This window comes from Psammomys obesus, unplaced genomic scaffold (genome assembly GCF_907164565.1).
Source record: "Psammomys obesus unplaced genomic scaffold, mPsaObe1.curated_primary_1811, whole genome shotgun sequence".
Lineage (NCBI taxonomy): Eukaryota > Metazoa > Chordata > Mammalia > Rodentia > Muridae > Psammomys > Psammomys obesus.
The window spans coordinates 1,607,402-1,630,543 of NW_026596463.1; the positions used below are offsets into that span (position 1 = coordinate 1,607,402).

At 45.5% G+C, this 23,142-nt stretch overlaps 1 protein-coding gene across 2 annotated transcripts in view; it reads right to left on the minus strand.

The window, feature by feature from the left end:
* Pde8b (phosphodiesterase 8B) overlaps nt 1–22,497 on the minus strand; it is a 211,788-nt gene extending 189,291 nt beyond the window's left edge. For both annotated transcript variants that reach the window (XM_055598357.1, XM_055598356.1), the window contains exon 1: nt 22,331–22,497. In XM_055598357.1, coding sequence (XP_055454332.1) covers nt 22,331–22,357 — 27 coding nt within the window. In that variant the 5' untranslated portion in view covers nt 22,358–22,497. The remainder of the gene's footprint in view (nt 1–22,330) is intronic.
* Nucleotides 22,498–23,142: the final 645 nt, after the last annotated feature.

Genomic DNA, 23,142 nt, shown 5'->3' on the forward strand with positions numbered 1-23,142 from the left:
ACTTTGACGAAACTAGATGCTGTGAACACACTGGACAATGACATAGTGACCCCGAGCCAGGGATGATAAAGCCAAAGAGGAGGGAGACAGAAATGATGGGTGCTGAAATCACTCTTCTATGTAGAAGCTGTAAATATGTTCTGCTTCCTTCACAGAACCACCCTATGTGAAAATATACATTGAAAAAAGAAATCTGTTGTCTAGCTAGAGATGTTTGCCAGGTGATTACAGATTGGCTTTCATTAAACATGGCTCCTAAAATGTTCATATATGGCGCTTGAGTTTTTAGACAGTCTGAATCAAGGCATGTATTTTTAATTCACATGAGAAGTTTTTGGTATACACAACATACAAAGCTAGTGCAGTGCGTGTTCGTGTATGTGCAATGCACACGAGTGTGAGATTTTCCAAATTCCTCGAGATAAGGTTTACAGTCCAGCTTTGTTCCAGTATCCTAGTTTGTTTTCTATTGTTGTAGCAACCATCATGACAAAACCCAACTCATCCCAATTACTGCCAGTTATTAAGCAAAGCCAGGATCTGGAGATGGGAACTGAAGCAGAGGCCATGGAGGAACACTGCTTACTGGCTTACTCCCCATCGCTCGCTTAGCCAGCTTTCTTAAACAATTCAGGACCACCAGGAAGGATGGCACCGCCCACAAGTACATGGCTGGGCCTTCTTACATCAACCATTAATCAAGAGACTGTCCCATTGGCTTGCCTACAGGCTAGTCTGATGGAGACACTTTCTCAATTGGAGTTCCCTCTTTCCAGATAACTAGTTTATGTCAGGTCGGCCGAAAACTAATCAGCAAATCCGGTATTGTTGCTTAATCCCAGCACTGGAGAAGTCTGAGGCAGGAGAACTGGTGTAATTTCAAGGAAGGCCAATGCTACATGGTAAATCCAGGCTGTCCTGGGCTACAGGATGAGAGCCTCCTTGAAAATAAACAGGCAGAAAACAGCAAGCAAGCAAACAAATCCAGAGTTCTAAGCAGGCCCGCCCATGCCAGGATGCACATGTTGAGAGGTGTACCATTTCCGCCAAAACATACCCTCGTCCACCCATTCAGCAAATACTTACCGAGAGCCTACTATGTATCAGATGCTGACTCTGAACCAGGAAATAAATTTCCATAAATTTGGACTACTGGGATGGAAGATTAGAAAGATTTTTAAAAAAAAATCTCCAGGGGTGGTGAAGATATTTGAGAGCACTGAAGCATTTTAAAGAGGCTTGGCACGCTGACACATGCCTGAAATCCCAGCGCTATGGAGGCAAAGGCACGAAAATTGCTGCAAACTCAAGGCTGGCTTGGTTGCTATAGTGAGTTCCAGGCCAGCTAGAGCTATACAGTAAGACCCTGTCTATAAAAAAATATACAAGTATATAAACTTGATGTGATAGATACTGGGGTAAGGTTATAGATGTTTTCTCAGAGGAGAGGACACTTAGGCTAAGACTATCAGGCAACTTGATCAGATGGAATCGTCCTTCATTCCTTTTTCATTTGCACACTGAGGACTCTGAGTACCACTACTCCTACACAGGCTACCACAGGAGATATAAGAGGATGAAGTACTCTGACAGCCCGGGCAGAAACACAGATCTGTAGACACAAGTGTCTTCCATCCTACTTGCCATGAGCTAAAGATCCTAACTCAGAGAGAAAGATGAGTTTGGGTGCAGAGAACTGGAAGATCTCACCAAGAACACAGGGAGCAGCTCCTCAAAGACAGGGCAGGATTTGAATAACTGGAAAGAGAGGGCGTTACAGAAACCCCACAGGTGGCAGCATTTGCTGACTACTTGAACAATAACAGAGGTGAACCCACAGTGCACCACACAATAGGCCACGTGCTGCAGTGTTATTCGGTGCTGTCATATGTTATGTGTCTGATTCTCTGTGTTATTGTAGCTGACCAGTTACACTATTTTTTATTATCATTTATTACAATTTTTTAGTTACAGTTTATTCCCTTTGTATCCCAGCTGTAGTCCCCTCCCCCACCTCCTTCTAATCCCACCCTCCCTTCCTCTTCTTCTCCTATGCCCCTCCCCCAATCCAATGATACGGCAGGTCCTCCTCCCCTTCCATCTGACCCTAGCCTATCAGGTCTCATCAGGACTGGCTGCATTGTCTTCCTCTGTGGCCTGGTAAGGCTGCTGCCCCACAGGGGGAGGTGATCAAAGAGACAGCCACTGAGTTCATGTCAAAGACAGTCTCTGTTCCCCTTACTAGGAATCCACTTGGATACTGAGCTCCCATGAGCTACATCTGTGCAGGGGTTCTAAGTTATCTCCATGCATGGTCCTTGTTTGGAGTATCAGTCTCAGAAAAGACCCCCGGGCCCAGATTCTTTGGTTCTGTTGCTCTCCTTGTGGAGCTCCTGTCCCCTCCAGGTCGTTCTATCTCCCTCTTCTTTCACTTATGAAACTCTGCACTCTGCCCAGAGTTTGGCTATGCATCTCAGCATATCCTTCGATACCCTGCTGGGTAGAGTCTTTCAGAGGCCCTCTGTGATAGGCTCCTGTCCTGTCCTCTGTTTTCTCCATCTTCTGATGTCCATCTCATTTGCCTTGCTGAAAACTGAGCGTCTTACCCAGGGTCCTCCTTCTTGCTTAGCTTCCTTGGGTGTCCAGATTTTAGTATGGTTATCCTATATTATATGCACTTACACTATCATTACCAGAGAATCAAATGCCAGACCAGAGCTTGACTACATTCTAGTCATAAGAATCTCTCTGTTTCTTTTTTCTTCCCTTCTTCTTCTTCTTCTTCTTCTTCTTCTTCTTCTTCTTCTTCTTCTTCTTCTTCTTCTTCTTCTTCTTTTGGCTTGGCTTGGCTTGGCTTGGCTTGGCTTGGCTTGGCTGTCCTGGACTTATTTTGTAGACCAGGCTGGCCTTGAACTCACAGAGATCCACCTGCCTCTGCCTCCTAGAGTGCTGGGATTACAGGTGTGCACCACAGTGCCTGGCAAAGCACTGACTTTTTAAGAAGACTAAATATCTATTTGACCAAGATGGAAATGACTGTGCATTCACTGACTGGCCTGAAAGGAGTTGGGAGTGAGGTCAGTGAGGAGTTACATGAATCCAGACATGAGGTAGTAGATCTTTACAGACCAAACTGTGCTCTCCCAAAGCCGCATGCTGAAACTTAACTCCAAGGTGATGATGACTGAATTAATTACCTCTAAGGGGGTAATGAGGCTAAAACGGGTCATAAAACTGGGGGTCTAGCCCACTAATACTGCTGTTCTTTTAAGAAAAGAGACCCCAGAACTGCTGGCACACACTGAGAAAGGACCCTGCCAGCTCACACAGGGGAAGCAGTGTCTAAGCCAAAGAGTGGAGCATGGCCAGCCACCCACCACACTTGCACCCTGACCCGGAAGTTCTAGACTCCTGATTTGTAAAACAGGAGATATCTATTGTTTAATCCACCCAATCTATGGTATCTTGTTGAGGCAGCCTTAGCATACTGAGCTAATACAATTATGTAGAGTAGACTGAGTTTCAGGAATAAAAATAAAGGGAGAGAAGGGATTTGACAGATTTTATTGTGACTGACTCCCAGGAATCTGGTTTCCAGCTAGATGACTGGCCAAGAAGCTTGTATTCTCAGAAGCAACTGCAAACTTCCTAGTGAGATGGCTAGGACAAAGTGCGTGTGAGAGTGGCAAGTGTCCCTGTGAGAAGCGACACCTGAGCACACAGTAGATGCTTCACCTGGATCTGCACTTGGTGCAGCCCAGAAGTCTGAGTCTAGAAGCCATAAAGTGTCTACTCAATACCAGTGCTGACACTTGCCCCCAAATAGGACTAGAATAAGAGATGAGACATCAAGAAGGCCCTTTCTGTCTACTGCTGGGCCTAGAGAACTGAAAGCCAGGAAGAATAGACACTCAGCATTGTTTCAAAGACCAGGAGAGGGCAGACAGACATGTCAGCCATCAGGTACTCCTTGTCAACCGATGGATTCACGGCCCATCCTTTCCCGGTGAGACTAAGCAAGCCAAATCTTTGCCAAGACTTCCTTGGGCTCCCTACAGCCAGGCACACCCAGGGATGTTAGCTTCTTGCTTCCTATTTGGATTGCTAAAGTCAACCTTTGAGACTTTTGCTGCAAGAACAGTGTTTAAACCCTTGGGGATCTCTTCGTTACAGTTCCAGGGGCCTAGAGGCTGCAGCTCAGCCTGGAGCTCCTGCGTTAGCACCTCCTGTGGCTCTTGTATATTAATCTTCTTGCTCTGGCTGCTAGGACAGTTCTAGAAGCCTTCTGACAAGAGCTTCATCCTCCTGGGAATTGAACATTTGCTCTGCAGCATGGTGCTTCTGGTGTTATATCATTAAACGTCTCCTAGGCAACAGTAGCTGGGGCATGACTGATAACTTCTTCATACCTCCTATCCTAGACAGAAATAGATTAAGTCACACGGAAGAAAGCTTTCCAGGTTCTCCAAACCAGTTGCAACCAAACTTTAACATATATCAGAGTGGGCAACCTGGTAAAACACGGACTGCAAGGCCAGAGGTTGAGCATTTCTAGCTCCTTCCCTAGTGACAGAACTGCCAATCATTCAAGGCTATGCTCTGAAAACCACTTCTATATACAAAGTAGGATATTACAAGCAAACGCAGTAGCTGGAACAAAATTCCTCAGTTGTGGGCTTTGGTTTTCTGGGACATAACTTGTGCTTGAAGCTGAAGCTTCCGTCCCCAGAGAATTGCCATAAGAACCCTATCAGAGGAAGCATGGGAAGATGGTAGACTTGAGGTGTCTCTAGACACCCTTCCTGACCTCTAGAAGTCTGTCTGAGGAAGACTGGTTTACTCACAGAAGTCAATATGATATTTGTAGACACAACAGCAGGACATTCCCAGAAGAACACTTGATTTCATCTTTCTTACTATAAATGATTCAAACCCAGGAAGACAAGTCCACTATGTGTTAGGGACAATAACGTTTTGTAAAAAGAGGTCTGGATGGAGGGAATGGGAGTAGAAGAGATAGTGTAAATTTGGTCCTGTGTATAGACAAAAAGCAGATAAAATTATTTTCATAATACTGGCCCAAATGTGGAAACAGCCCAATAGCAACAGTTTTGAACTCTGTATGCCTTATTTTTCCCAGGCTGCTCCTGTGTTTGTGTCTTTAGATATGAAATTTTAACGCCTCTTTTCTGCCTCCCACTGACCTGAACTCCCATCTGGTGTGGCTAATTACTTGCTTTCTCTGAGCATTGAGTCACCCACTTTTAGAAGTTAAAAAAAATTAAAATAAACCCACATAAGCCTTTAACAAAGAAATATGGCCAGTGCTATCCACAATGCATTTCTCGCTGAGATCTCAAAGCCTTCATGTCAGTAAATCCACTCATGTTTAAATCACCAGCTGTTACAAAGTTTCCTACCCAGGGAAGCCATAAGCTACACCTACCTCTCCTCGGGTCTCAACAACAAACCAAGCTGTAATTCCACCCAAGTTTTCTCTATGCGAACCAGTGAGTGTCTAGGGCTTACTTATAGAGCACAGGGGGGTGCTCCCCTGCAAAGACTCACTCTAGAAAGTCATTGCTAGCAGGGACAACAATTTTCCCAGAGGTGCACAGATAAAGCCTACATCCTCTTAGTCTTCCCAGTCTATATATTCTAGCCACTCCCCAAGGCCAAGTGTAGTTAGGCCAATGCTGCACACAACAGGTGGTAGAAGTTTGAAGGTGAGGGTCCTGTGACCCTGTCTGTCCCCTTAGAGGAAATGAAAACAGTCAGCAAGCTCAGCTGGGGCGATCTTTTGGAAGTGGGCACAGCTGAACTCCCCAAGATAACAATTGTTTGGCTAAGAGGATATTCCTGTACAATACCAGCATAAACATTGCCTTAAACACACACACACACACACACACACACACACACACACACACACAAACTCTCTCTCACTTTGTCTCTCTCTTTCCCTCTTTGTCCCTCCCTCCCTCATGGAGTCCTGAAAGAAAGTGACACATTAGGGCATATGTAATAAAAGAATCCTCTTTGAATGACTACAAGGAAACAGCATCTTTTGGACACAGCAAAACAGTGACACATGAACTCACAGCAGTTGTGACAGCATGCACAAAACCTATACAAGCACAATCCAGAACAAATTTCAGCTCTGAGATGAGAGTTAGCCTCAAAGCTCTTGGGGATTGTTAGCTGCAGGGAGAGGAGAATGGAGTCTCTCTGATGGTCCCTGGCCGGCCAACCACACTGCAATGAAAGACCACTCATCCAGGAAATTCAGCCAGTACAGACTGGCCTTCACCAGAAGAGAGGGGAGGAACAAAGTTCAGTGGATAAGGAAGCAGGCATGGGTCCAGGAAGAGTTTGGGGGAGGGAGGATAAATATGATCAAAATGCATCGTATGAACTTTTTTTAAATCTAATCAAATAAAAATTTAAAAGCTCTATATTTGGATGGTAAAACTACAAAACTCTTAAGAACCTTTAAACCCCACAATTAAAGGGTAGAAGAATCATGAATTCTAGGCCAGCCTGATAATACTAACCAAAAAACAATAATGAACTGAAGTACAGATCCAAGTAGCAACATAGATAGGCCCTGCAGACATACTAAGAAAAGGGCCAGACCAAAGGCCACAAAGTATAGTCCGTTTGCACAAAACAGCCAGTCTATTCTGACAAATTCTGACATACAGATCAGGTAGTTGCCTGATGTGGGACCTCAGAGCATGGAGAATGGATGCTTTGAGGGCATGGGTTTTCTTTCAGAGTGATTTTGAAAAAGCTGGAACTGGGTGGGACTTTCGAAGTTTGGAGTAGTTCGTCACATACCTCAGAATGGTGACTTCTATGTTGTGCATATTTTATTACAATAAAGCAATGTAATCCACCACTTTCCCAGAATAAAAGAAAAACACATATCAGCATCTAATGAATGTAGAGAAAACATCTGCCAGTTCCCTACGTACGCTTACTTGATATGAAATCTCAATAACCCATTTAACCCATTGGACCCTGGGTTCAATCCACAGCTTCTGAAAATAAAGAGAAGGAGAATTAATCAGTATCGTCCTTATTAGCTGCAAATTACCCAGTGCCTCTCATATCAAAGCATAGAAGCGCATCACCCACAACTCTCCTAGAGACCCTCACCACCACACTAAAGCGAGAAAGGAGACGAGCTCGGGCTAAAAGGGAGGGGCTCTTCATGAGCACAAGTATGTGCAAAGAAAGCCCTGGAGACTGCAGACGCAACCATGAGAACCAGTAAGTGAGATCAGCAAATCTCAGGACTCAGGGCCAACTCGTGTCACTTCGCTAGATACCAGGAATGAGGAATTGGGAACTTGACGTTTTTGAGTGTTATTTTTGATGATACTGAGATGCATAAAATTTCTTCATCGCTCTCCTTGCTAGAAGCTAAAACCCCAACAAAAGGTGTGGGGAACCTGAGCTCATCAAGATCTATTCAGTTCCTTGGCAGCCACATTGTTGCTGGGATCTAAGTTCTCCAGAAATGGTTGGATCTATTGAGTGCTGTTCCAATCTAGAAACGGAACGAATAACCCTAAACCTTGTGCTGAAATTACAGAAGATCTACAATAACTCAGTCAATTCTGCAAAGAAAGCAGAACGATTATGCCTGCTTCTAGGATTGAACAGAAAATCACAGTGGACAAAAGAGGCGGTGCTGACATGATGACAGACAAACAGTGGGACACTATACTGTCCAGGTACAGGACTGCCCATCAGCTCAGCTTCAACAGCAGCTCCGTGTAAGCCAGCTGGTGATGCGGTCATTTCAGCAACAGAGCTAGGGTGACTGACAAAGTGGTGAAACAAAACAAGCACATAAATAAAACCCTGAACCTTACACCATTCACAAATACTAACCATATGGGCCATAGACTGAGGCAAAGCATCCAAGGCTTAAAGACTTCTAGAATTAAATACAGATGTTTACAAATGTGGAGTTGGCAAAGACTGTTTAGGAAAAATATATATAAAAGGAACGTGCTGCTGAAAGGAAAAGCGTATGTGTGGGACTTCAACAGAAACTTAAAATCTGTTCTTCTAAAGTGCATTTAAGAAAAGGAAAAGGGGATCCACACATGACCAAGCTGCACATCTGCTCCATATGTGTAGGGGTCTAGGACCAGCCCAGACAAGCTCTCTGGTTGGTGGTTCAGTCTCTGTGTGGCCCCATGGGCCCAGATTAGTTCACTCTGTAGGTCTTCAGTGGTGTCCTTGACCCCTCCAGCTCCCTCAGTCCTTCCTCCCATTCTTCCACAAAACTCCCCGAGCTTGGCCTATTGTCTGGCTGTGGGTCTCTGCATCTGTTTCTCTCGGCTGCTGGATGAAACCTCTCAGAAGCAGTTATGCTAAGGACCTGTCTGCAAGCATAGCAGAGTATCATTAATAATGACAGGGGTTGGATGTCAAGATCAACCATGGGGTTGATCTCAAGCTGGGCCAGTCATTCGTTGGTCATTCTGCTCCATCTTTACCCTTACGCTTCTCGTGGGGTGGAATTTGGGGTGGAAGGTTTAATGGGTGGTAAAACCATCAAACCTCCCTCCCTCCACTGGAAGCCCCACCTGGCTGTAGGAAGTGGCAACTTCAGGCTCAGAGGCTCTTGGTCACCTCTCTTTGGATCCCTTTCTCCTAGCTGGGCTGCCTTGTCTGCCCGCAATGGGAGGAGAACGTGCTTGGTCCTGTTGCGACTTGCAGTGCCAGAGTGGGTTGGTACCCTTGGGAAGGCCTCCCCTTCTCTGAGAGAAAGGAGAAGGGGCATGGGAGAAGAGCATGAGGGCGGGACTTGGAGGGAAGGTGGGAGGGGGCTGGGATCAGACTGTAAAGTAATTAAATAAATAATTTTTTAAAAAGAAAAGGAAAGGTAACTCACTGACTAGGGGGTAAATGTATCCCGGGATATGGTTACCTCACAGGACTGGAAACAGGTGTTGTCTAGCCTAAGCAAGACCTTGGGATCAATACCAATAACACATACACACACATAGATAAACTCACAGATACAGATATATATCACCCACAGACACACACATGTGCACACACACACACATGCACACACAAAGTACACATATGCACACACAGATACACATACATATATACCATACATAGACACAGGTGGACATACACACTCACAGAGACATGCACAGCTAACACACATACACACACTGCACACACAGAAACACACACATGGATATGGACACATATACACCACACACAGACACAGACACATAGACACCACACACAGACACAGACACATAGACACCACACACAGACACACATACATATCACCCCCCCCCACACATCCCTGCACAATCAGAAGATAAACAACCTAATTAAAAATAGAATAAAATATGTTTAAAATGTCACAATATCAGAAATAAAAATGGACAGAAGACGCATGGGAAAATGCCACCATCTGTCATCAGTGACATGCAAATGAACACAAGGACACCTCACTTCATGGCCATTGCAATGGCTACGTGCACTTGTTCCAGATTCTCATATACACGGTACAATCACTTTGCAAATTTTCTAATTAAGTGTGCAGCACATTCACCATAGAGCCACGCCACTTCCATCACATTTGTGTCTAAAGGTGTTTGTGGCCGCTTCTTAAATGCTTCCTCCAAACTGGAAACAACTCGAAGGGCCATTAGCCAAGGAATAAATGAACTGTGGTATGCCCATCAAGTGAAAAACTAACAGATATGAGCGACAAACTTCAGATTTACTTACACCAATATACATGAAACAATAGCAGACTGAGTGAAAGAGAGCAGCCACAAAAGGGCACATACATGCCATTTTTCTCACTACCAAAGACCTGATACAAATCAGATGGAGGAAGGAAGGTTGTAATTTGCTTGTGGTGCGAAGGCGAGGTTCAGGCCATCATGGTGGGGCTAGCATGGAGGCAGGAATGGTTCTCGGCTGAGGCAGCAGAAACACGGGGCTGCTGTTGACATGTCAGCGGCACAGGGAGCAGAGAAGAGGACAGGAAACAGGGCAATCTGTACAATCTCAAGGTTGTCGCCACAGGGACCCACTTCCTCTCACCAGGCCTCAACTTCTATCGGTTCCATAACCTCCCAAATGTTCAAACCCTTGAGCCTAGCTGTGATGGGCATTTCAGCAGAATTCATACATTGTCTCGCTGACATAGGCAACTCTGTTCCCAAAACAGAAAGGAGATCAATGGGTACTTGGCAACTCTGGTCGTGAACTGACTCCAAGAAAGCTGAGTTGGAACTGGAACTGGATTAAATCACACTATGGTCGTGACGGCACATTACACAGAACTTAAGAACGGAGTCAAGGGGGGGGGGGTGCACACCTTTAATCCTAGTGCCTAGGAGGCAGAGGCACGTGGATCTTTGTGGGTTTGAGGCAGTCTGGTCTGTATAGTGACTTCCAGGCCAATCAGGACTACATAGTGAGACCACATTTTAGAAAAATAAACTCCTGAATTGTATACGTTGAAAGGTGTTTTTAATTTATTGTAGATAGACTTTAAGCAAGTTGTTTTTAACATGTAGTATTTAGCTGTTATAAACAAAACTATCTCCCCAAATTTCCAGCTGCAGTCATACAGCCTAATGGGACTACTTAGAGAAGAGAAGCCCTAATCCAATAACACCGGTGTCTTTATGAAAAGAGACCACACAAACACACACACACACACATACATGTACACACACACTGTGCACACACATACACACCCACAAAAATGCACACATACATATTCATACACACATGTCCACATATACATGCCACACGCACACACACGCACACACATACATGAAGAGAGTGTGTGTGTGTGTGTGTGTGATGTGAAGACATAGCAGAATAACAGGTGTGCACAAGTCAGAAAAAAACAGCACTCCAGAAGAAACCCAACACTCAGCACCCAGCGCCCAGCATCCTAGCTTTAGATTTTCAGCCTTCAGAACTGTGAGAACTGAACTTAAGTTGTTTAGGTCGCCCTGGCATGTGATATTTTGTTAGCACCCTGTGAACAGACTGATGCATCTTAACTGCAAAGCATAAGAAAATACCAGCTCAGCACCCTCGTCATTGCATTCTCAGATCTATAGAATCACCAGCCAGATGTGGTTTTCTAGAATAGATGTTGAAAACCTTCCTAGTTTCAATTCTACAGACAGTCTGAACAACAGGTCAGACCGATTGTTCACATGTTAGACCCAGAAGGATGAGGAGAATGACCTGTAAAAGCAACCATGGATACCAGGCAGACTCCATGGGGCCGTGTGACAGTAAGGTCCCAGGAGTACTTCTGTGTCACCCTTGAGGTAAACCAGACTTGGTGGAATAGCCGCTCTTGCCTTGTGGTGACTCCTGCTTGGCACAGGCCACTAAGTTATTACAGGGTGTGTCCTAGCTAGTTGTTAACTGTAACTTAGCATGGCCCAGACCATCTCAGAGCAGAGCCTCAGCTGAGGCACCTAACCAGATAAGCCTATGGGCATATCTGGGTATACAGCCCATGGAGGGTGGCACCAACCCAGGGCAGGTGCTCTGGATTCTGTAAGGAAGTGACCTGAGCATGAGCCTGTGAGAGAGGTAAAGAAGCAGCATTTGTCCATGGTTTCTGCTATATGTTCTAGGCAGTGACTAAGTTCCCTGGTTAGAGATAATGCTGGGTAGAATAGCAAGCAAGCCTGCCTTCAAGTTCCTGCCAAGATTTCTCTTAACAGTGGACTGTGATTTGTAATAAAACAAATTCTTTCCTCCCCTACTTTGCTTTTGATCACAGTGCTTGTCACAATGAAACTAGAACAGAATAATTTCCTCTCTACCTTTCATCCCTTGTACCAAAAATGATTTCTGGGGGCTAGAAAAATGCATCAGCCATTGAGAGTGTTTGCGGGCCCAGTTCAGCTTCCAGCATCCACATAGTAGCTTCTAACCGGAAACAACTCCAGTTTTAGGGATCTGATGCCCTCCACTAGCACCCAAGACATCACACACATGGTACACATATATAAACAGGCACTTACACATACACATAAAATAAAGATAAATCTTTATAAAATAATCCCTGTAACTCACTGGTTCTCACCTTCCACACTAATCTGGTTCAGTTACTATGAGCAATATTTTTTAGTCAATAAAGCATAATCCCATGTCTCTTTCATCGCTATCTTACAGAATCTCAAGGTTTTCAAAATCCAGAGGAAAGAGCCTTCATTTTACCATCACATGGTGAACTGTTCACTCAAGGTCTAGCTTTAGACCTCCTCAGACTATGGTCACTCTTGATATCAGCCCAGACTATCTGAGGCAAGTCATGGAGAAGAATTCATAAGGATATGAGGGGAAAAAGGTGTGCATGGGTAGCAAACCTGACCAATGGAGTGAGGGTAAAAGTTCACCCTGTTTTAGCTCTGGAAAGGACTTTGGAGAGATTCTATGAAAGGTAGAATCTTTCTTACGTCCTGTGTCCTACCCACCTGCAAATAACTGGTTCGGAATCTAGCTGTGTTTCACCATCCCCACTGCTACCAGCCTGGCAGAAGGCACCATCATCTCTAGCCTGCGTTATGGCAGTGGCCTCTTCAGCTCATCTCTTAACTTCACTAGTTCCCCTGGACACTCTCCAAGAGCTGCTGGATGAGCCGCCTGTGATCTCAGCCAGACGCCATCACTTCTTTCTGGGATCACCAGGTCTCCACAGTCTAGCTATCTAAGCCCCCAATGCTGCCCCTGCTGCTGCCCCACTGGTCTCACTGCTTTGCTTGAACACAAGAGCGGTTCCTCTAGCCCCCGACCCCCACGCACCTGCTGTTAGCCCCAAATACCCACATGGCTTACCCCCCACTCACTTCAGGTCTGACCTGGCGTGTTATGAAACAAGGACCCCTCCCTTCTTGCTATATCAGGAGGGCACTGCTCAGACTCTCCCAGGAAGTCCTGCCAGTTTCTCCTGCAATGCTCCTCCGGCCATGCCATCACCTGACTCCTTCTTCCTGTCTCCCTCTTCCCTTCTTCTCTTTCTTGACCTTTTCTCCATACTGTAAGGTCAAGTCTAAAGGGAAGCTTCCTAGATGCCATATGCCCCTTTTACTGATGAGAAACTAAAGTGGGAAGCAACTGTCCCAGACTGCACGTGTTCTCTCCGACCATCCATACTCCCATATCTCTCCAGATTTCAACCCACATGACAGTGGTGGAGGCAAAGGAGAGTCTACAATCTGGATAAATCCCTCTGAAGCAGCCCAGCACAGTGGTGCATGGCTGTAATTCCAGCACCCAGGGAGGCAGAGGCAGGCAGAGTTCGAGGCCAGCCTGGTGTACAAAGCAAGTCTAGGACAACCAGGACTACAAAGAGAAACCTGTCTTCAAAAAAAAAAAAAAGAATCCATGGTTCCCAACCTGTGGGCTTTTGGGATCTCAAATGACTTCGTCACAGGGTTTAGATATCAGATCTCCTGCATTTCAGGTATTACATTATGATTCATAACAGAATCAAAACTACAGTTATGAAGTAGCAATGAAAATAATTTTATGCTTGGGGGAGGGGTCACCATGACATGAGGAACTGTATTAAAGGGTCATAGCATTAAGTCCACTGCTCTAGAGGCCAGGGAAGGGATTGGAGAAGACAGGATGGTGCAGCTATACCTGTACTGAAGCAAGAGGCCATCTGAGACAGGTGGGACCAGATAATAGTGACCCTACCCTTCTTCCCTCCTTGCTTCTCCTGGAGGCTTCCTTTTTTACCAATGAGCCTACTGAGCTGGGACAGAAGTGAGTGGCAACTCACTAAGGCCTGAGCTCTGAGGTCACTACACAGCCTTGTCGCCAGACAACATTGCTGCTGACCCCGTGTGCTGTGACACACTGCTCCCTTCTCTCATTCTGGTCCTTCCCCTCCAGGAACTGTTCTGTTGATCCCCACACCCACACCCCACATGTTTCTGTAGCCAGGGGATCCTTGGTGCTGCCGCAAAGATCTGTGGGTGAGCTGCAGCCTTTCTGACAGAAGTTATGCCGCAACACAGCAGCAACAGCACGAGCACTCCGGGTGCATGCCATATCACAAGATCCCAAATGCCCTTCCTTAGATGGCAAGATCTGCTCAATGAAAGACAGATGGTGAGCGTGCTCTAGTGGCCTCTGTCCCCTGAAAGTGCTGTTCTATAATAAAACAGTGTTTTTTCTTGGGGACATGAAAATGAGTGTCTTTGGGCAGAAATTCTGGACAATGGGCTCTCTGACAAAGAGGTCCTGGGTCAACATGGTTCATCTCAAGTCTTCCTGATAGCATTCCCTCACTGCCAGGGCCAGGGCCAGGGCCAGGATGACTCACCAGCTTTCTAAAGTGCTGTGCTGTAAACAAAAATGGTCTAAAATTTTTCTTTAAAGAATTCTAAGTGGAAGTAGAAAACAGGTGCTAAAAATGTAGAGAAATCCTTTTTTCTTACTGCATAACCCACAGGGCATCCTGGAGAGTGTGCAGTGCTAACGAACCGATGAATGTTGGTACTTACTGAGTCGCCTTCCTTCTAGGAAACCACGTGCCTCAGGAATGGCCTCCGCAGGGCCTCGCTCCGCACACATGTGCTGGACAGCTAGCCTTTCAATCCTTTCAACCCCTGTGCTCTTACAGAGTTGGCATCATGTGGACGTTACCAATGTTTACTGCTGGTTCATGGTTCCTGGAGGCCAGAAAACTTAAAAGCACGGTGCTGGCACCTGCACAGTTTCTGGTGTGGGCCTTCTTGCTGGATAACATGGCAGAGGGAAAGAGAATATGGCTAGCAGCTGGAGCCGCTCCCCCTCCCATTATAAAGCCACAATCCCGCTGTAGGGGACCAGAGCTCCACAGAGGGAGGGAACTTTTGTGGGGTGGGGTGGGCTGCTGCCTAGGACTCACCTGAGGGCATTCTCTGGAAGCCACTGATCAAGGGCACAAGCAGAAAGCTGTGTGGTGTTCACATGGTGTTAATGCTGTGTACATTCAGAAGCTGAGCCATATTCCTCCTTGACCTATACTTTAAAAGATACATCAAGCAGAGAGGGGGCCTGGGCAGGGACTTGCTGCAGAATCAGGGCCACCACAGAGTCCCTTAACTGGGTAATGCTGAGCAGAGATGAGACTGGGCTGCTGCAGAGTCCCCAAACATGACCATGCTTAGTGGCACCATGGGGGTGAGACTGATACCAAGACCATAAAGCCATAAGAAATATATTTCTGGGACTAGAGAGATGGCTTATCAGTTAAGAACACTGGCTGCTTCTTGCAGAAGACCAGGGTTCAGTTCCCAGCATCCACATGGCCGCTTACAGCTGTCTGCAACTCCAGTTCCAGGGAATCCAGCCTCTTCGGGAGCCAGGCCTTCAGAAAAACACACTCACACAAATAAAACTAAATAAATTTCTTCAGAAATAAATGGACTTCTTTTCTTTGTAAATTACCCAATATTTGGTGATAGCAATAGAAAGCAGGCTAATGTGCACACAGTGGAAATGCCTATACTGAGGGACTTGTTTGATTTCACAGGCCAATGGCTGGAGGGTAAATTGCCTTAGGATTATTCTTGCTTTGAGTCTCATTCACAACTGATTCAGATAAGACTCTGGACTTTAGACTTTTGAGTTGGTGCTGGAGTGAATTGAGACTTTGTGGGCTGTTGGGATGGAATAAGTATATTTTATATGTAAAAAGAACATGAATTTTGGAGGCCAAGAAAAAATGGTATAGTCTGCCTCTGTCCCTCAAAATATATGTGTTAGCAATTTAATCCCCAAAGCAATAAGGGAGGTGGCCCTTTGTGAGGCTGCACCTGCACGAATGGATTGATTACAGTGACTAAAAGGGTTTGCAGAGGGAATGTGTCACTTATCTTTTGTCCTTTCTGTCATGTGAAGACAGCACTCCCCCTCTAGAGCATATAGCAACAGAATGCCACCTTGGAAGCAGACAGCCTTCCTCACCAGAAAGCCCTATGTGCTGATGTTTTGATCTCACATTTTCTAGTCTTACTGAACTATTAATAAAGTTCCCAATCTTTGTTATAGTAATCCAAAGAGATTAAGACATTATGCACCTCACTCCTAAAAAGACACTCAATTCAAGGATATGTATGTGACTGTGTCACAAGTCAGAGAGCCGAGGCCAGACAATACCATGCCAGAGAATGTACACACTGAGTGAAGGGAAAGGGCCACAGTCTGTGAGACAGGGACTCTGGTTCTGATTCTCGCTACTACTGTTAGATCTCATCACATCTAAGACACATGGGCATACAAAATAGCACCACTTTTTAATGGACATCCTTGCTGTTCATCCTTGCTGTCCATTAAACATGACAGCCCCCCCACACACACATATGGAACAGATGTGCAGCTTGTTCTTCATGTGGGTCTCCTAACAATGGGAGCAGGAGCTGTCTCTGTTGCCTGCCTCTGGATCCCTTTCCCCTAGAAGAGATGCCCTGTCCAGCCTCAGTGGGAAAGGAAGCACTTAGTCCCACTGCAACTTGATGACTTGAGGTGCCGGGGTGGGTTGGTACCCAGGGGGTACCTCTGAGGAGGAGGGGAAGGGGGAGAAGGGAGAGTGAAAAGGGGATGTGAGGGTGAAACTGGAAAGAGTGGAGGGAAGGGGCTGCAATCAGGCTATAAAGTGATCAAATTGGAAAAACAAAAAACAAGAACAACAACAACAAAAAGCCAATATGACAGCCTAAGGACAAGACTACAAGATACACAAATTGATCCATTGGTTTCTCATTCTCGGTAATTTTTATCTATCCCAGGGGTTAGGCAATTTCTCTTGCCTTCCAGTTAGTTACTTCACATTTAATAGATAATCCTTTTGTAGACATCTCAATAACAAAACATAAATATCGCCATATGTACTTGCAGGCAGTCTTTCTTAAAAGCTTGTACTTTGTAAACTAGACTTAGGAAAGCAAAGCTGAGATTTCATCATTCCTTCACTTGACAAATATTTACTTTATCAATATCAAGTTTATACCCCATGTTCTATTTCCTTGACTCTGCATAAATAATGACTTTTAGTTTTAATGTCAAACTATAGCAAAACCATTTGAAATAATCGTCATCATTAATTAATCAACAGTGCATCCCCTGATAGAAAATTTGAAAACAAAAAGCCAAAACTATCTACAAATTCACAGACAGTGACAAATCCATTACAGCTACTGCCTGGCTAACAGCAATTTATCAGATGCTGTCTAGCCAACAGCATGGTCACAGATTCATGGTGGTGATCAATCCACAAGACACAACAAGCCTCACCACTGCCCTCGCTTAGCTTTACGCCAGGAGCCGTGTCCATAAATAGAAGTGTGCATGGTATGTATGGCCTTATAGGAGGGCTCGCAGACTGCCCACATTTTCAGTCTCGGTCTCCCTTCACCCTGCATGTACACAGCTGCCACCCCCAGTAATAAAAAGATACCTGGTGCACCTATTAACATCAAGCCCTTTATAAAAAATGCCAGGAAACTGAAAACAAAAACAAAAAAACACTTTCTGTGAAAGCAGGGGTCAGGGAAATAAGTGAGATATAAAGAGAAAATTAATTCCATGTTTTAGAAATTTACAGGGCTCTTGGAATAACGGCATGACTACATCTTTTCACGTATTATTTAATAGAAACAATGCATCATGACCTGAACTGTAATGCCCCAAGTTTGCTGACGTCCTGACCCCTAAGTAGTTTGGAAGGTGACTATATTTGGAGGCAGAGTCTTTAAAAGGGAATTAGTCTTAAGTGAAGTTATTAGCACAGACCTTAATCCAATGTGATTGGTGTCTTTGTGAGAAGAGATCAGAGCACAGACATGTGGTAAAAGGACTGGATAAAGGCACAGGGAGAAGATGGCTATCTGTAAGCCAAGAAGTGAGGTCCTCAGAGCAGCCAGTCCTGCCAGGACCTTCATCTTGGGCTTCTAGTCAATAAGACTAAATTCCTGTGAGGAATCAAATTTCTCCTGTATAAGCTTTGGTACTTTGTTATATCTGCCTTCACACATTGATATAGATTGCTTTGTATGTACCGTTTGCTCCTCCTCCTCTCTTCTTCTTCTTCTTCTTCTTTTTCTTCTTCTTCTTCTTCTTCTTCTTCTTCTTCTTCTTCTTCTTCTTCTTCTTCTTCTTCTTCTTCTCCTCCTCCTGCTCCTCCCCATGCTCCTCCATCTCCTCTTTTTCTTCTTGGTCTTTTAGGAAAAGAATACTTCTCTGTGTCCATGTATCTGGATAAGGTCCATACAACTAGTTTTTACCAAAACACACACAAAGAATTGAGCTTCATTCTTTAGCGGAGACATTTAACAACAGCTGTTAATTTTGGACCCTGTCTGTTGTCTTCCCTGACATAAGGTCATCAAGACCATATGTTCTCTGTGGTAGAATTACAGGTGGCAGAGCTTCTGCGAGCCTGGTTCCCCGAGAGACTATGTGGAGCAAGCACTCTGTTAACCTACTCTGGACATAAAACGTGAGAAGTAAACCATTTATTTAATCCACTGAAATTGCAAGGTTGATTTATAGCTACAGCATAGCTACTTCCAGGACACAAATCCACCTCACAAAAGCCAGGGCACCAGAGTACGTGGGGTCTATGTTCAAGAATTACCTCAGCAAACTATCACCGATGGGCGATAGGGGTGCCTAGATCTCAGAGGTAACCTGCAGCTGTCTAATGGGACTTCCGGCCTGCTCAGTGGGAGGAAATTCCTTCTTTGTCCTGCAGACCTGACCAAGAACACATGGAAAGAGAAGTCACAGATCCCACAGGAGGACATACTGCTGCCATTTTCTTAACTTGATATAGCCTCCCTGTGTTCTAAATACTTAGCCTTCTATCCATTACCAAAGGAGCTACAGACACTCACAACTGGTCGAAAGGGCCCCAGCTGGGACACCTACAAGACAATCCCTGCAGGGACATCACAGCTGAGGAACTTAAAGAACCTGAGCCTGAGCACATGGAAGATTACTGCGAAAAAGTTTCTTTTAGACATGTCGGGGCAACTACACTCATGACTCCTAACAATGTGGTGTCCACACAAGGCCTGCACAAGACCAAACCAGCTGGCATGGCAACATGGATAAGGAAATATTAAACAGGGCTCTACCATAGAGGCAGAGCTGCAGGCAATCGGTGACTGTGGAGAGGGAAGTATCAGTTTTCTTCTGAGAGATAGCCCTGATTGGTCTCCACTTATCCACAGTAAGCCCTAAAGAGAAGGACATAAGGGCAACACTAACTGGAGCCAGTAGGTATACCTAACAGTGTGTGTGTGTGTCTGTGTGTGTGAAAGAGACAGAAAAAAAAGAATGTGTGTGTGTGTGTAAATGAAGGAGGAACTGGAGGAAAGTTTGTAAATTTAGTACTCATGTATAAAGTTCCATAAACTTAAAGCTAAACAATGAAAATATTTCTGTGTGTAAAATATAATCATATACAGATTGTTTTATTTGTTTAACCTCCAATTGCATATATTTGCATAATCTTAGAGCTGGAAAGACTTTGACAACCTACCACTCTTAGGTCATAGATAGTATACCTGAGATCCCTTCAGATCAAATGATACATCAAAGACCAAAGCTACTTCAATAGAAGGACTGATGGTTTGGAAAGGCATGGGGCTTAAAAGTGCACATCCAAAGAAACCATGCTTCTTTTGACATGGCAATCTCACCACTAGGAACTGACTTACTAGAAATAGCTGAATAGATACTCACACACACACACACACACACACACACACACACGTAAAAAGACACACATGTATAAATAAGGGGAAAAACCTACCATGCTAGTAATATATATGTTTAAGTAATTCAAGTGCCCAATCTACAGGAAATTGACTAAATAGATTCATACTCCTGGCTCAGGTCTATTTAGTTGTAAAAGAGTCAGTCTCTTCCCTGGCGTAAAATAAGTAATGTCATTTTGATAAAAACAAGAATATCAAAGATGAAGAGAACTCCCACTCATGAAAGATACATGGACTTAAGTGCACTGACGTGTATAAGCTACACTTAAACTTTCGGGCTCCCTTTTTACTCTCTCTTTCATTGTGCTTAGTTGGACCTTTGTAACCAAACCCAGCGAGCTGGCCCAGCTCTACCAACCACTAGCTGCATGATGGGTCTCCTATCTGAAAATTTTGGAAAAATAGGTGCAGCACTTCCTTCATCAGAGGCTGAGGACGTCTCCTGAGACTGAGTGTTAGGAGAACGCGCACTGCAGCTGTGTGATGGACATTCACATCCCATGATACTCTCTGAAAACCTGGAGGAGCAAGATTTCTCGTGTCTTGAGTTGTGTTTACTTTGGCTCTTTTGTTTCTTTAAAAATTGTCTAGTTTAAAAAAAAACACTGTAAACCAATTATTCTGCTTATTTCTCATCCTGAAATAAAGTGAAAAAAAAACAACCTAGTATTTCTTTTCCTTTTTAAGTAGTGTTTACTCTACTAAGCTCTAGCAATATAAGGCATTCCAATATTCAATGTTGTTTCTAAAGAGAGTTTCATTATTTCATTACTGAACTGATAAACTGCTTGTATGAGAAGTTAATATTAACTGAGTCTTTCCCGGGTAAGTAAATTGTATTTATCAGGAGTAAGTGAAGCACATGCCACCCTCCTGGAGATCTGCAGCACACTGGGCCCTCTCCCCAGGGGCCCCTCTCCTCAGGCCTGTGGGAGACTGGCCAAGCAGGGTCTTAACGTGAAGACATTAGTGTTAAGTAGCCATTTTCAAGCTCTACTAGACCTTTCTGTAATGTCCACCAGAGTATACCATTTGGGTCCATTTCCACAGACCTTTAAGCCTGAAAGGTTCCTAGCCTGGAATCAAAATTCAGTCTACCCACACTTCTGATGCAGTGAGTCTTCAGACCATAAATGCTTTTTTGGAACTTGGTACAAGCTGTGGCAAGACTGTAAGGAAGACGACGACAGTAGGCTGTCTCTGAACTTAGCAAACTGCGGTCAGAGAAGACCCCAGGCCTGGGGGTTGCCTTTGAGACAGCACACGTGGCCTGAGGTTCTCGTAGCTGGGCAGTTCATACAGCTCCCGCCTCCCGCCTCCCGCCTCCCAACCCCGGTTCTTCCCACCATGTGATGATTTATCGTTCTAAAGTTTCTACTTCTTGGAAAACTGAGCCTCTGCAAAGTTAAAATAGCCTGTTCAAGGTCGGGAGGGCAGTTAGGAACTGGCAACAGCAAACTGGCAAATTCTAAAGCTTTCGGGGGCGGGCCCACTGCCTCATGTCTCCCCGGCACCCTGGGTGAATGAGTTTGCGGCCTCTCAGCAGTCAACAACAGCTGGAAGTTTGGAAGAGGACTCTCTTAGAGAGGCCATTGCAGGTTTATACTTCAGGTTGCCAAAGAAGCTTCAGAGCAGGCAGGCCAGCCCCCACGCCCTGGAGGGAGATGCAGACTTCACTCAGTGATTGTAAGGCCCTTGGTCGCGCAGCTCACAGAGCCCCACAAGCATGTTCGCCCGGGGGCCGGCCCCAGCCTGGAGCAAGCAAGCCAGTGTCGGTGCCAGGAGCTTTACAGACGGCCATGGATACCCTACAGGCATCGGAAGATTGCACAAGGTTCGAGACTTTGCCTCTTTTGGAATTCAGTTCTTGCCTCCTTCTCCAGTGTGTGGTAATACTTAGCCTTAGACCACATCTCCCTGCCCTCACCCGTCTCATGGTCCCTGCCCTCTGCCCGCCCCCCGGGCATGAGGATCCTCACAGACAGCCTTTCTTTTCCAGGCACCTCTGCTCCCCTCGCTCTGGACAGGATGGGAATCTTCCGCCCTGGAGAAGACCTATGCAGGAACTGCACGGAGTCCTCAACGGCAGGAGGCGCCAGGCATGCGTGCAGCCGCCCACACCTGTGCCGGACCTGCACGGGTAACCCCACCGCGCCGCACCGAGGGCTAAAGCTGTTATGCCCCCCGCTTCCCGGAAAAGCAGGTAATCTGCTGAGCCACTGAAACCATTGAAAGCATTCGAACAGCAAAGGTGCCCCCACACCCGGGAGAAGAGGAGGCAGCTTGGGAAGAGCAACAGGAGGCACTGCCGGGCAAGGAAGCAGTGGTCGCTGCCGCCGGGCATAGACCCTGTGCAGGAACTGTCACCAAGGATTAGAAATTGCAAGACGGGGGAGGTGGGGGAGGAGGAGAAAAGAGCGTTCTCCGCACCAGGGGTTCAAAGCCACGTCTAGGGAGGGCTGCAAGCTTGTGCCTGTGCACTGGGACAGCCTTCTGCAGCCATGTGCTGGGCTCACCTGGCGCGCGCTGTGCTGCTGGTCCATGCTCGCCGCGATCCCCCTGCTGCTGTCCCAGGGAGCCGGTGCGGGTGTCTGTGCCCCGGCTGCACCAGACTATTGTACCTTTGCACCATGCACCTCCCACCCCTCCCACCGCCAAGAAGGGTCTGGTCTCTCCAGGAGACTCTGTTTGCCAATCTGAGCTTCCACTGCCTTCACTCCTCCAAAGGTCCCAAGGCCGGAGGGTGCCTGGGTCCTAGCGCCCCTCCGAGGCGCTTGAGCCCCGACTTTGTGGTGCTTAGCGGCACCCTACTTACACCTTCCTGGAAATGCTAGAAGTCAAATCTCACTGATGTTCCGGAACCTGGTGCCGTTTTTGAGACTCAGGATTTAGGTTCTAAACATGTGCTAACCGTAGCCAGCGATCTCTGCTATCCCCTCGCTGGAGCTAAAAGGAAACAATGGTCAGTTTACCAACATTACTCAACTCAAATTTGTCCTCATGTTCCCCATTCGTTTATACTTTGGGTACTGGGAGAGGTTGGTACATGCTACACATTTACCCTAAAATATCCCTGAAGTGATAGGAATGCGATTCATATCATTTTATGAATTATTTATTCTCAGACATGATTTATATTACTTTAAAGATATTTTTCTATTGCTCAAATATGTATATTAATATATGAATATATATACCTAAGTACATACTATATATGAATATATGTACCCCCATTGATAATATCATACATAGTAAAGGGTGTTCCTCCTCAGAGGTTCATATTCAAAGGAATACATAAACAGCACACTGATGTATGTGTGTGTGTGGG